Below are 15,941 nucleotides of genomic sequence, written 5' to 3' on the forward strand. Positions count from 1 at the left end.
TAACAATGCCAAAACGAAAGTGCAAGTGCATTTTTAACTATGATTATTCAAAATCTGTAGATGAACATTTAGTATTGCACATGGGAGACAATCAGTTATTACACAACACATTAACACTCCAGTTACTAGTTTTCCCTTTCAGTCGTTTCTGACTATAGGTGACTTTGTAGGCATTGCCCATGAAGTGTTCCTGGTGAGATTTTTACAGGGTAGTTCACCATTGCTTCCCCCCTCCCCGATTTTATCTTGACTCGGGACCAGCATATAGCTGGGGCGTATTCATGACTGTAATCCATGTTAGTTCATGGGGCCGGTTTGTCTGTTCTGAGGGACGAAAAACTCGAGTTTCTGGGTGAAAAAACCCTCTACCTCCGCATGAGACCAGCTAACTCACCTTTTGTCAAAAGAGACCAGATAAAGGTTCCTCACATCACTGACAGGAATCGAACCCAGGTCTTTCCGACCAAAGGGCTTCGTCTATACACACTGAGCTACGGAGGCTCTGCATTAACACCCAGAAACACAAATTGAGCATTTTGAGTTCCAGTTCCAAAAGTATTGTTACTTATTTTGTAAAACCAATAAAACCAGAAATAAAAGAAAAGTTATTACTGCCGAAATAACTATGGCATTTCATGGCATAAAGCATCATCATTCCTTTAATTCTAATGAGTGTAGCAACAAACTTGTTCCTATAATATTTTCGGACTCACCAAAATTGTCCGTATTCGGAAAACCAAATAAGTGACATGGGTGATCCATGTCCCATATTTGGTTTTTCCAAAATCTGGTAACCCTAGTTATGTATAACCATTTTTCTGTCTGAAATAAAGTTAAATTAGCTGTTGAACCATTCAGAGTGCAAAGTTTGTATATGGTGGGGATGGGCAACCCAGTGTATGAACTGCACAAAGGCTCAAAAGCTGTATTCTTAACAATTGCATGTACGATTACAAATCAGTGGTATGTATATTAACAAACGTAACACTAGCTACGAGCCTCCGTAGCTCAGACGGAACCCTTTGATCGAAAAGACCTGGGTTCGATTCCTGTCCATTACATAAGGAATCTTTATCTGGTCTCTTTCAACTAAAGGGGAGTTAGCTAGTCTCTTATGGTGGTTGAGGGTTTTTCCACCTGGAAACTTGGGTTTTTCGTCCTTCAGAACAGGCAAACCGTCCTTGTGAACACACACGGATCTACAACCATAAGACACTCCGGGAATAAGAAGCAACCACCCTATTCTGTAGGATTTCTGTTTCGAAAGCCTGCATGGTGAAGTGTCAGTCTACACGTGAGAGTAAATTACGATACGTACACTAGCTACAGTTTCATCATGATTTATTATTTTATAGTACAAGAATTCAAATACCATCTAAGAAATTATCTAATCTTTTTTTGATTTACAGCAGAGATGCAGAAAGATTGACACATTTTGTATAACTTCTTTCTACAGTGTTTCTACATAATTTTGTTTTATTTAAAAAGTATTGTTTGTTAATAATTGGTTTATTATTATTATGATTATTACTTGATATCTCTCCAAAACACTCATCACAGAGCATTACACTCCACACAACCCACTGGCTACACTATTTGATCCTCAATCTGCATATGATATCACTCTCCATTATCTACATCCTTTACCACCACTAAGAGTATTTTTTCTGTAAATTGTCTATGTGCTCTGGACGATTTATCTGTATGCTAGATGAAAAACCATAGGCATAGGAACATTGTGGCTTTGGCACAGTTGCTAAGGGCATCAGTATTAGAAGGGACTGGATAGGTTACCAATTTTCAAAATTGTCACACTTAAAATAAGGCACATAGCTAAGAATTTGCCAAGGGCACCAAAACTTTAACTATGCTATTGCGAAAAATCCTAGCTTCTGGGAGGAAAAACTCTGAGATCTGCTAACTCACGTTCATTTAAAAAAAAAAAAAGAAAGGCCTGCATAAAGATTCCTCTTGTCACCACAGGAATCGACCTCTTTTTCAAAGGATGCAAGTATCTCATCGTTCGTCTAGTTGGGACATGCAGACACTTAGAATCCATTTCCCAACATATTGAAAGAAAGAAATGTGACCCAAAGAACATGTTGGCATGGTTAGTATGTAAACATTCACTGTCATAAGGTGCTCATTATACAATTATCATTAATTGTTTTACATTTATGTACATTTATAAGCCTTCACTCTCCTAGAAGATTATGGGAGTAACCATGCATCTGAGAGAGAGCAGTGTGACAATAAATAAATAAATAAAATACAAAATTAAAGTTGCATGGGAAATCAAAATCCATGGTACATTAAAAATTGGTATAAATGCTACAAAGAATCATGATAGCTCACAAATAGCTCACTTCTTTTCTAATATTTAATGCAAAATATAATGTACAATACAATACAATAAAGAAAAATACAATCTTTACATTAAAGATCGAATCATAAAGATGGTGTTCATAACTCTTTTTGTACAGTTCCTGTATTGTTTGGAGTATTTTTTAAAATCCCACTCTCGAAATTTGTAAACCCATCATATACGTTTTACCATGGATGGGCAAAAGGTTACATTAATTCTTGAATCCAACATTAAAGACCAAACATGATGCATTTCAGGCCACCACTAAGCAAGGTGGTGAGAGTGGTTTCACAGGGAATGAAAAATCGTTTGCCACTGTTTGCTCACAAACAACTATACTCACAGTGGAATTTGGCCCAACTTGATTGGAAAGCAAATGTATGCTCTCCACTCAGCAAAGGCTGGCAGTTACTGCCATTCTACAGATTTCTCTCAGATTATGCTTTCTGTGAGGTTAGGGAAATGAGTTTGAAACAAATTCATGTACTGTATATGTAAAGCAAATAATGGTGTATAAAACTACAGAATTAACTACTTCGTGTTTAGTATTTCTGGAATAAAACTGTGTAGAAACTCAAACAAAATAGATAATTTACTGAATAGACCAATCAAGTGCCTTCATAATGCAGCTGGAAAAATGACAGTACATTGTGCCCTTTGACTGGAAAAGAACTGAGTTCTCCTCCTGATGAAAGAAGTCTTTTTATGGACTTTTTTAGTTGAAGCTTATAAAAAGATTTCTTTCATCTCATATGGTGGAAGCAAGGTTTTTTCTTCCAGAAAATAGGATTTTTGATCTTGCGCATAGGCAAATCAATTGTGAGAACATACACAATTTATAGACAATGTATACTGGTGGTGGTGGCAGGTGGGCCCTATGTGTTGATAGTGGTGTCCTGTAATTGTAGTGGAGTATATTATCCTAGTACAATGAGTCCTTGGAGATATCACATAATAATAATAATTTACAACCTGGCATTTTGCAACCAATCATATTTGTAGATTTAGGGACTCAAAAACACACGTGTTGAACAAATTATTTTATTAATTACAAATAAAATAAAACTTGACGTTTCGACCTCTATATCGAGGTCATCATCGGAAGAATACAACTGTATACAGAACCAAGCTACATGCTCATGTTTTCTATATCAGTAAACTAAATCTACGTAGTTAATAAATCTTTTTTCTAGCCTGACCTCTAGTGATAGAAAGAAAAACAAAAATAAAGAAAGAAAGAAATAAAATTATATAAAAAAAATAAAAAATAAATAAAATAAAATAAATAAATAAATTTTTCTGACAACCCAAATCTCAACAACAACAAAAATGATGGCCTCACCATTTCAAGAATGTGGAGGACCCATCTACAACCTGTATAACATCCTAAACTAGCATTAGAAAAATTCCCACTACAAGATGACAACCTGGTGAAGTGTTTAGAACATTCAATAGCAACTGAAAGAAATCATTTTGTAACTATCCAGAATATTAATACATGAGGACTCTAACAGTTTATTGTAGTTGCATTTATCTATTTATAATATATATATAATTTTTTTTTTTTTATTATTATTATTATTATTTTTTTTTTATATATATATATATATATATTTTTTTTTTTATATATATAATTTTATTTCTTTCTTTATTTATTTTTGTTTTTCCTTTCTATCACTAGAGGTCAGGCTAGAAAAAAGATTTATTAACTACGTAGATTTAGTTTACTGATATAGAAAGCATGAGCATGTAGCTTGGTTCTGTATACAGTTGTATTCTTCCGATGATGACCTCGATATAGAGGTCGAAACGTCAAGTTTTATTTTATTTGTAATTAATAAAATAATTTGTTCAACACGTGTGTTTTTGAATCCCTAAATCTAAAAATATGAGTGCTGATCACCGTGTAACCCTAAAAGAAAGAATTTTGCAACCAAGATTAACTATGTGAACTTTATATATATTGACGTTAATTTGGCCAAGTGGTTAGCGTATCTACTCTCCAGCCAAAAGGCTGTGGGTTCGAATCCTGCTGAGGGCATAGATGTTTGTGATTGTGAAAATACTAGTGGTTGGCAGTAGATGATGTTGGTGTTGATGATGATAGTTGTGATTAGCTGTGGTTGGTGGAGACGGAGAGTTGTGGAGTTGGTGTCCTCCCTTGATTAGTTTTTGGACTCCTTGGAGGTGTTACATATAATAGATATAAATCCAGTAATGCCTTTTATTCCCAAAGGTAGTAAGTGAGGTCATTTAGCCCTAACTGACTTTTGGAAACAAAGGGTGATGGGGAAGTCAATTTCTACCCTTTGCCAATTGCAGATAGCTGACCTGAGACTATTAAAGACATGTAATTAGCATCCAGGGAAAAGAGAGAGTATGACAGTCAACTGCTGTCAGCTCTTGATCTCAGTAATAAAATACTGTGAGTTCTACAGTCAATTTTCTTGAGTTTCCAGAAGAAAAAACTCTACTTGTTAATTCCAGAAATTGCCTAACTTGGGAACTGCTCAAAGAAAGGCTTAGAAAAAGTCTAGTTAGCAACTAGAATCAAACTTAGAACAGGTAGCCTAGTGCTATAGATGCAAATGCTATTTTCATAGGGTACAACAGACTTATGAATAATAATAATAATAATAATAATAATAATAATAATAATAAAGATTGATAATTAATGATGTTAATAATTAATTTACTCCACAGCATTCTTCCTAATGATTATCTCATTCGTTCCTCTTACATACATGCACAACACTCAACCCTTCATCATTATGTGCAGATGAGAAAAGACTTCCGAACTTTATATAGTCTGGCCATAGATGACTCATAGGTTTAATTTGTTGAAACAGAATAACAGAAAGGAACTTCTCTGAACAGCATATCTTTTGTAAATATTGAAAACGTTTTCAACACAAAATATTGAAAACGAATAATTTGTTTTACCTTTCTATTTAGTAGAATGTGAAATACAAGTTGTTCTTGGTTGACAACTAGTAAGGAAACCAATTTTGATAAACTGTCATGATACATCCTGCACGTTTCTGGATAGGACTTATTCTTCTAATGATTGATATCTTTGGGTGATGCCATTCAGATTCAGGTGAGAGTATTGTGACAAAAGAGAGAGAGAGTTGGAAGCATGAATGGGCAAAAGTTATATCTAATATCTTAGTTAACTACTAGAAGGGCTCAACTGAATTTGATCACGAGGGGCAGCTCTGCATTTGTCCCTTAAAAATTGGATTTGTGAATTTTTTTTTTTTTTTTTTCAGCTATAGTATAGGTGAACATGATGCTAGAGTTCTTTTCTTAAGTTATTTGAGATATGGTTTTTTTTTTTTTTTTGGTCAAGAAAGTAATCAAGAATTTTATGTGGAATAAGGGATGAAATACAAACTTTCATTTGAGCAAGGATTATTTCATTTATTTTGTCAGAGGAAGTGCAGTATCAGAAGAGAATCAGATCAGAAGAGTAAAATCATCAGTAATCAAACCATGGAAGTGAGTAATAAAAACATGATCCCATGGAGACAGAAAGAAAAGGAGTCTGAGAATGGCTACATAGAAAAAGAAAAGGATAGGATATGGCTTGTTATCAAGAGGAGAGTTGACATCCACAGTATATTTAGAAGGAGAGGTGGTCAAGATAACGGTCAGAAGTTTAGAATGATGATAGTGAGGACTATCTACCACTCTAGTGGACAGATGGATAATTTACGGTAGCTACCAATAAAGTAGGTGCCCTCCCTCGATGAGTCTTTGGACTCCTTGGAGGTGTCACATAATAATAATAATAATAATAATAATAACTCATTTACAGCTTAATTAGTGAAATTCTAATTACACTGACCGAACTGTTGTTCTCTAGAATGAATGTTTGGTCAGTGTAATTGGGATTCAATGTAATTAAAATGCAAGATTGATGCCCTCAATATTTGGGTTGCAGAACTTAAGTCATAGATAAATAATCAAATTTGTCAGAATGGTTATGTGAATTTGAGAAGAGGTAAAGCAGTAAATGAATGCAATAAAATGTAGCAAGAAAATTGTGAAGTAAAACAGATGAAATAGAGATTGAATCTATTTGTCACTCTGTAACTGGGATGCTATAATCTGATAAGCTTGGACAGAAGGAATCTTGAAAGTGCAGGTTTTTTCTGGTGAAAAACCTGAGGGTTTTTTTACCAGAAGTCAAACTCTGTAGTGCTATTTTAGGTAAACTATCTTTAGGTAAACATGTGGCTCAGCTGCCAGAGCTGTTTCTCAATGTATTTTAGTGAAGATATTTTAATGTGTTCTGACAGTGGAGTGGATTGTCCTTCTAATCTCATTCTCATTGTCATTTGTCATCTGTGCTGTGTATGGTATCTTCAGAAATTTTCTGTAGCACTTCATCTCAGAGGTAAATTTCTCATCTTCCTTTAGCAACGTCTAATTCTCATATCCGTATACTAAGACAGAGTTAACATGAATGTCAATGAGTTCTTGTAGTTAGCTGTATTTGTGGCTGTAAGCTCTATAGGGTAACAGTGCTTTAGCAATGTATGCTTTAGTGAACAATGAAGTGTACAACCATTTCTGTGTTGTACACTTCCCAAGTAAGTGAATCTTTTTTACTTCTTTCAAGTTTTCATCATTAACTGAAAATTTCATAGACTCTTTATCCAAAGACATTGTTTATGATTTGTGAATGCTGATCTTTAATTCATTATCACTGAGTAACTGATATCATTAATTCTTGTAACTGATATCAGCAGATCTAAAATTACTAATTGTTTGCCTTCAACTATAATTCCAATATCACTGTTTTCCAAGGATAAGTTTATTATATATTCCAAATATAGGTTCAAAAGCATCAGCAAAAGTGTGTAGCCTTGTCACACATCTCTTTCCATTTTGAAAGACTTTCTATAGTTGCTACTGATTTCTTTTAACATTTCTGAGGACTTGTAAAGTCATTTAATTATGCTGTCAATTAATGCACTTTAATTATTTATTATTTTTATTATTTTTTTATTTAAACTTTTTATTTTAATATCATAATTTTTTTAAATTTTTTAATAATTCAAATTATCAGAGTATATAATAATAATGACAATAACAAATTTAAATAATGTACTGTTATATTATATTTCTAAAAGAAAAAAATGCACTATGAAAAATAGTACTCCTAGGTGAAAGAGCATGAATGTGCACATAGTAAGTGCTGCAAGATATATAATAATTTGGAATATGGGAAATTGCAGACCTGATTTTCCATATTCATAAATGTTTGTGTATTGTTTTATAATTTAAGTATTCATGCTATATCTTTATAATTTCTTGTATTTTTATTTATTTTTTTGCATGCTTTTTATTTCTGTTCATTTCAGTGTCCATGCCTAACATATCACTACGGCCACCCTTGTTAGGTAATAGTTCTTTATTTTTCTTTATTTATTTATCTTCATTTTATTTTATTTTATTTATTTTTGTTAAAACATATTTTTAATTAAGCAAAAAAGAAATGTCCATTGATAACAAGATATGTACATATTCAGTGGCTGCTTGGCTGAATGGTTAGCATATTCACTCAACAGCCAAAAGGCTGCAGGTTCGATTCCCACTGTGAACATGGATGTTTGTGATTGTGTTGGAAATTTTTTTCCACTTGGTTGGACTATAAGAAATTTAGTTTAATCCTTTATCCAAAGGTAAGCAAGCAAAGTTTGTGCCTGAAGTATCTTCAGGACTTAGGCAACTCATGGTAAAGGTGGACCAAGCTCTCATCACTCCTTGCAGACATGTATAATGCTATGCATTAAGGGATGGGTCACTACCCTGACCAATTTCAACATTTATTGAGGTCTCATCAGTGAGAACCAGACCCAGAAGTGGTGATACCAAGGTGGAAGCAATGGAGAAGTCATCTTTACCTATACAAGCTGCCAAAAGGTGTCTCACCTTATTATTAACCACGTAGTATTTACCATGAGTTGCCTCAGTCCTGAAGATACTTCAGTAGCAAACTTTGTTTGCTTATACTTGGATAAAGGAACTAAATTTATTATAGTCTAACCAAGTGGGAAAAAACTTCCATGGGGTGTTTAGGTGGATAGGTGGATAGGGAGATGAAGTTCAGAGGACACATTGCTAAGGTGTCCAAGATTGCACATAGGATTACTTGGTTATTGAAGAACACACTAACATCCAGAAATAAAGAGGTTATTATTCCCCTTTATAAGGCATTGATACTTCCACATTTGAATTACTGTGCTCAAGTCTGGTCACCTGGATTCTTTGGAGATAAGGAGGTTGTGGAGATGGTTCAGAGGAGAGTGACTAAGTTGGTGAGTGATGTAAAAAATGCTCCCTACATTGATAGATTGAGAGCTTGTGGATTGCAGAGGTTGGTTGATAGGTGGAGAAGAGGGGATATGATAGAAACATTTAAATTACTAAAAGGTTTTTATAAGATTGATGCAGGGGAAATATTTCAGCTGTGTGATAGTGATGAAAGAACAAGAGGTCATCTCTGGAAATTAAGGAAAAGTGGTTAACAAGGGTGTGAGAATGAGGTTTTTCACCTGGAGGGGTGAATGAATGGAATGCACTGCCTGACTCAGTTGTGAGTTCTTCTTCGTCCGTAAATGAATTCAAGAAGAGATATGATAGATATTGTTTTGATAGTTTGGGTTTTCCACGATGAGTCTACTGACTCATGGAGATATCCATGGAGATACCCACAAGTGGAATTCCACAGGACTCAGAACTGTGACCTGTACTGTTTAGCCTTTAAGTCACTGACATTGTTAATGAATTAAAAGGAAATATTCACTTCTGTGCAGATGATGTGAAGTTGTGAAGGGTTATTAGTAATGGTGCAGTAGCACTTCAGGAGGATTTGAATAAGCTGGATAGATGGGCAAAGAAATGGGGATTTCCATTTAATTCAGTTAACCTGAATTAAACAGTTCAGAGGTAGTTACAAAGTTGATATTGGTGAATATCCTCATATAGTAGAAAGAAAGGACAGAGGAAAATTTCATCCCTGGAAGTTGCAAAACAAAGTTGTGAGCAACTTTTTACATGGAGGGCTTCTGGTCTCTAGAATGTTGAGTATAAAGAAAGATTGAGAAGATGCAATTTACAGAGGTCTAGTGGATAGGAGGAGGAGGAGGAGGGGAGAATATGATAAGACATATAAGTTGGTGAGGAGTTCTTATCAGATTAGTGTGGAAGAGGTTTATCATAGAATGTTGGGGATGGGGGGGGATAAAAGGTCATCTCTGGAAGCTACACATAAGAAGGGTGTGAGCAAAGGAGTGGGAAGCAGGCATTTTGCTTGGAAGAGAGTAGTGAATGATTGGAATATACTGGTTGAGAGTGTGTTATCTGTAGATAATGTGAATGTATTTTAAGGCATGGTATGATGAGCTGTGTGTATGACAGAGGACCCCCCCCCCCTCTAATCAATCTTTGACTCCATGGAGGTATGAAAATAATAATAATAATAATTATTATTATTATTATTTCGGGCAACTCCAAGGAGTCAACAGACTCATCAAGAGAGGCCCTAACATCATGTCAAGAACAACTATTCAACATTCACACAGTATCTATCATACCTCGCCTTGAACTCATTCACAGTCATAGCACCCACAACAGACTCTGGAAGCTTATTTCACTCATTTACCACTCTCCAAGTAAAAAACCTAGCTCTAACACCCTTGCTAACCACATTCTTGCCCAGCTTCCATGTATGGCCCCTAGTCCTCCCACCACCAGTCCTATTCTCAAAAATATCTTCTGAATTAATCTTATAGAAACCCTTCAGTAATTTGAATGTCTCAATCATATCACCCCTTTTCTGCCTATCAACCAATTTTTGCAACCCACAAATCTTCAACCTGTTCTCATAAGGCTCATTCCATAGACCTGCTATCATCTTGGTCACTCGTCTCTGGATCCTCTCCACCTCCTCCCCATCAGGAAGAAACCCTGGCACCCATATCTGTGCACAGTAGTCTAGATGGGGTCTTATCAAGGCTCGATACAGAGAAACAACAACTTGTTTGTCTCTGCTTGTTAAAGTATTTTTCAGCAACTAAGTGATTTGATGAGCTGATTTAGCCACTTTTGCAATGTCCCCCTAAACTTCAACTCCCTATCCACCAACACTCCCAAATCCCTGGCCACATCAATCTCCTGGAGTACAGTTCCACCAATGTGATATACTGCTGCTAATCTTTTCATCCCAAAATGCTTAACTTTACACTTTGCCACATTAAATCGACATCCATTTTCCTTAGCTCAGTCCTCCAAACTATCCAAATCATTTTGCAAAATTAGGACATCCCGTGCACTCACAATTGCTCTACCCAACTTGGCATCATCAGCAAACAAGTGTTCACTTGTTTGCTGATGATGCTTTCCTATATCGTTAATGAACAAATTGAAAAGTAGTGGTCCAAGAACAGAACCCTGCGACACACCACTAGTCACAATCCGTCTTTTCGACTCTATTCCTGAATAAACCACTCTCTGATATCTCTCCATCAACCACCCTCCTATCCATCTCACCAACCCTATATCCATCCAAATATGCTGCAGTTTACTGATTAGAATTCCATGTGGTATCCTGTCAAAGGCCTTAGCAAGGTCCAGTAGAATCACTGTAAACCCATTACCCTTATCCAGTTCAGCCGTCACTGTGTTATAAAGCATGAGCAAGTTACTGAGGCATGATCTACCCTTCACAAAACCATGTTGTCGCCCATACAGTATCCCATTTTCATCTATTCGATTCTGTATTTTTCTCTTGACTAATTTCTCCAAGACCTTGACAACAATTCTTGATATGCTAATCGGTCGGTAATTTAAAACAGCTGTCTTGGAACCTGCTTTATGCAGTGGAACTATTTTCCCTCTTTCCACCCCCTCAGGACTAACCCAGACCCAAGACTCAAATTAAACAAAATGGTCAAGGGCACTGACAATTCTTTAGCCGCTTCACGTACGACACGAGCTGGTATACCATCCAATCCTGCAGATGTATTGACCTTGAGGTTTTGTAATAGAATACTCACCTCCACTTCATTCACCACAATTCCCGTATAATCTATTGGTTCACTCATTCCTGCAATGTCACCACCTGGATGATATATTCTTGCAAAGTGCTCGCTCAGTAATTCAACTATATCAACTGATCCAGTTACCTCCCTACCATTGGCATTCTTTAAAATCATTCCACCATATACATTTTTTCTTTTACTTGCAACATATCGAAAAACTGTTTGGGATTCTCTTTTGCCTGCATGGCTAAAAAACTTGAGCAAGTTCTTTCATAATCCGTTTTTGCTTTTCTTACCACACTCATTACCCTTCTGGCCTGTGCTTTATACCATTAATGTGCCTGCCAGTCACCTTTCTCCTTAGTTGTTTCTTTTTTTTGCAGCTCAAGCTTAATGGTGTTATTCATCCATTTAACCCCTACTTGATTTATTATTCAGACTCTAGGTATACAGTCAGCGATTGCCTCATGCAAACACTTCCTAACAGCCTCCCATGCACTATCAACATCTAGCCCTTGCAGTTTTACATGCCATGGCACTGAACCAATCAAACTCCTAAGCTTGTCATACTTACCAGCCTGATAATTCCACATATACCCTGTCTTAATTGTAAATTCTACACCTTTAGCCACCTCCCAAGTCAAGACCCTATGATCACTCTCACCAATTGGTGACAACGTGGTCATATTCGTTACAGTCAAATTCTCAGATGCAATTACTAGGTCAAGCACTCTCTGACCACTCCTAATATTTTCCATTACATGCTGTCGCAGATAGTTATCCCTTAATAATCACATAAAAACCAATTCCTTCCTCCCATGTGTCCTCTCCTCCTTCCAATCAATGTTACCATAGTTGAAATCACCCATAATAATTACCTCCCTTCCACTCATTTCGTCTATTTGCTTTTGCACACTATCTCCACCATCTATTCCATCACCTGGTCTATAGCAGCACCCAACTGTATATTTTGTTCTGCTAGTTTCAATCTCACACCAAATAGCCTCCAATGTGCTCTTTTCGCTATCCTGTAGTTCCACTTCTCTTCTCCTTGGCTGTAGTTCATCAGCTATCAACAATAACACTCCTCCCCCCATTTTATTCTCCCTGTCACTCCTGAACACACCATACCCCCCACATTCAATCCCACTAGCTATATCATCTTCTGTCAGCCATCTTTCACTAATGCCAATAACCTGTGGCCTGGAAGTGCCAACTGTTATGTCTCCGTGTCGTGTCTCTCTTTCCTTTTTATTCTGCTCTTTTACTATATTCTATGCTTTACTCATCTCTCATGCATATCAGTTATTTTTATTGCCGATAAATTTATATTTTTTGAATGACTGTGCCAGGCGGCAACTAAATTCTGATACTCAAACAAATAACATTAATTTATTAGGGATCACGTGATGTGCAGTTGTGGTTTCCCCTCTTTCTTTCTTACATGAATTGCTTCCCTCTTCACTCACACAGGTCTGAAAGTTTTATAAGTGGCAATTCAGTCTCAAAAAATCAGAACTCATGAACTTTGATATAAAAGAATACATTTATTAAACCACTAACATAGATACACTTTAAGTAATCATTTCAATGCTAAGTTACCCTCTTTGAATTAAATTGAGCGTCTGAACTCTCCCCCTTTTTAGATTAAGATATCCAAAATTACAATCTCTATGCTTAAGTAATACAAATCCTATATCTCTCTCATATTATTCAACTCAGACTCAACTTATCCTTACAGGGTTACTCAATGCTCACTTTCTAAGCACAATTAGATATAAACTTTATACATGGCATATCAAACTCATTCTAACTTATATTTTAACATGGAAAACAAATTCTAATTCTGAAAAATCTCTATCCCCCACAATTTAAGTAAAATTCAGGCTAATATCTAACACTACAACAAATAACTTCTTCCTGACAAACGGTTCAAAGATCAGGTTCCCTTCTTGACACAAGCTTGGAATGGCATGAGCTTACTTGACACAGACAATTAGTCCAAACAGTTATTAAGGCACTATGGGTAAGTTAATGTGTGGAGCTCCTCAAATCCTTGGCTCCTATTCCTTTTTACGTTTACATTTCTATAATATGTATGAAAAGGTTGTACATTACCATCTTGTCTTTGTTCTTGGGGTTTCCATGACGTCCCCCACACTTTCACTTCCGATATGGCAAGACTTCCATATTTCTTAGCCACATGTTTCTATGGCCTCTGCGACTTTCTTGCACTTTCTTCAAAGGTTCCCCTTCACTGACTATACACTGGCGTGGTTCACTAATGGCTCTTTACTGAAATTCTGACTTCGTTCCTTAGGTAGCTTTCTTCGATTCGGTACAGCAGCAACTGGGAGATTGTTGCTGGGCACTAGTGACGAGCTTCCTCAGCTATCTGGGATTGGATGGGAACAGGACCAGAAAACAAGAGAGCATTTGAGTGCCTTATATTTGCCTTCCAAGCGCCCTCTCTCGTTGACTACATCACATACTTAGCTGCAGCCGATTGGTCACCTTAACTCTGAACTATTCTAACATGGTTCTAAAACACTGATCTCTTAAACATATTTAATAACAACAATTTTGGTCCTGAAACACAGTTTTCCCTTGCTTATTTTATAGGAACAATATTAGTTCTGAACACAGAATTCCTTAGCTTATTTAATATTAACAATCTCAATCCAGTCGATATGCCTTTGAGTGAATATATATATATATACAATACTCCCTTAGCCCTGTCCTTGGAAGCATAAGCATGTCCTTATCCTTAGGTTCTCATTGTCTTTGTGTTGGGCCGGAAACAAAATGGCTTACGAGTGGTGAGTCAGGCCTTTTTCCGACACAACAAAGGGCCCCCACCTTTGAATAAAATTTTTTCTTAACGGAGTTACAAAAAAATTTCTTTGTTTCTTACTTTTCACCTCCCTCCCTCACTATAATAAGAATTACTCCTGAAGAACCTTTTCATTTTCAGTTTTGCTCGGTGGGGTGATCTTCACGACGTGCACTGACTTTCGACAGTAACATGATATATGTGGGTGGGTTTTGATCCGCACATGTTGCTCACTCAGATGTGTGTTCTTGCTTCCAGCCAAATCATCCTTTTCTATCTCCTTGCTTGCCCTTCACCTGTGACCAAATTGCTATCTGCTCTCTACGACTGTAATGGCATCAATCTTAGATTGAGTGTCAGTCATGGAGTCTTCCCTTCCTTTCTTCAGTTTCTCATGTATCCAGTTCCCTGAGACAGTTCTCAGATACTATAGAAACTTGAGAGCCAGTGTCTAAGAGTGCATTAAAATTCCTTCTGCATATCCTTGCCTTTATGGTCATCCCAGGGAGTTTTTTCCCTGCCTTTTCATTTGGTTTGGCACAAATGGGGGATGTAGTTTCAGGTTGATACCTGGCTCTTGAGGTTCCCGGTGAGGTAAAAAAGTCACGAGCAATGTGCCCTAATTTATCACATCTGTAGCACCTAGGAATCTCTTGGCGGAAACCTCATCTGACCTCTCCGTCCAACTACAAAGGAGAGTTCGATCCACTTTTGGTAGATGTTTCCGTTAACCTTTCCATGAGGGACTCTATTCTATCAAGCACAGGCTGTTGCAATTTTTTCACTTCTTGATGAATTAGATTAGTTACCTTTTCTTCCTGAACCATTTGAGAACTCTGACCATTGGAAGGATTTATCGTTAATTGACTGATTACTAAGTCAAGTTGTTCTATGAGCAGCTGTTGTAACTTTTCTACTTCCTGTCTTACCAAGGAGCAAATTTCACTAAAGTTACAGGCATCAATAGCGACATTACAGACTGATTCAGTCTTGCTTCGTTCAGCATTTTCCTGCACTTTCTGACATTTCTTCACTTCTTTTTCTCTTCCCTCCCTTCCTTGACTTAGGCATCTATTATCTTCTTTGCTATCCCTCACAACATTTATGTGGCTGCAGGGCAGATGTCCCCAAGCAGTTGTTCTCTTTCTAAAATGGCATCATGGCATTCTTTTAGGTTAGATATCCCTTTTGCAAACGCTGCCTCCTTTAGTTCTTGTCTTAGGCCTACTCTGAAAAGTTGGAACATGGTCCAGTCCAAATGGCGTTTCTCATCTTCAGGCACACTCAGTGTATTAGGATACATGAGTAACCTATTATAGTATTCGGGGACGCTTTCCTTTCCTTTCTGTTTTATTCCTTGGATTTTCCAGAAGTTAGGTCCCATGTTTTTTGTCTTGGAGAATTGTGAGATGAGAATTTGCCTGAACCGCTGGTAGTCCATCGTATTTTTCAATAGTAGCGAGGCGTAGAAGAAACTCTTTGCTCTTCCAGTCAACTTGCTGCGGAGCAGAACAAGCAACTGGAAGTCACTCCATCGCCCTATTTTTCTAAGTTCTTCTATGTATTCAAAAAATGATCCCACATCATCTGATTCTTCACCAGAGAAATAAGGGAAAATTTGTTGAGGGTTTATGCTTTTGAAAAACTCTGGGTCGCTCATCTCAGTCGATGTTGGTAAGGACATACTTAC

At 36.7% G+C, this 15,941-nt stretch overlaps 1 protein-coding gene across 4 annotated transcripts in view; it reads left to right on the forward strand.

Annotated features, from left to right (window-relative positions):
• LOC150095436 (latrophilin Cirl-like) overlaps nucleotides 1-15,941 on the forward strand; it is a 343,806-nt gene that overhangs the window by 82,938 nt on the left and 244,927 nt on the right. For all 4 annotated transcript variants that reach the window (XM_090409783.1, XM_090409782.1, XM_090409784.1 and 1 more), the window contains exon 3: nucleotides 7,738-7,776. In XM_090409783.1, coding sequence (XP_090265909.1) covers nucleotides 7,738-7,776 — 39 coding nt within the window. The remainder of the gene's footprint in view (nucleotides 1-7,737; nucleotides 7,777-15,941) is intronic.

Source organism: Typopeltis vanoorti, chromosome 20 (genome assembly GCF_054136105.1).
Source record: "Typopeltis vanoorti isolate ZY-2024b chromosome 20, IOZ_Tvanoo_1.0, whole genome shotgun sequence".
Lineage (NCBI taxonomy): Eukaryota > Metazoa > Arthropoda > Arachnida > Uropygi > Thelyphonidae > Typopeltis > Typopeltis vanoorti.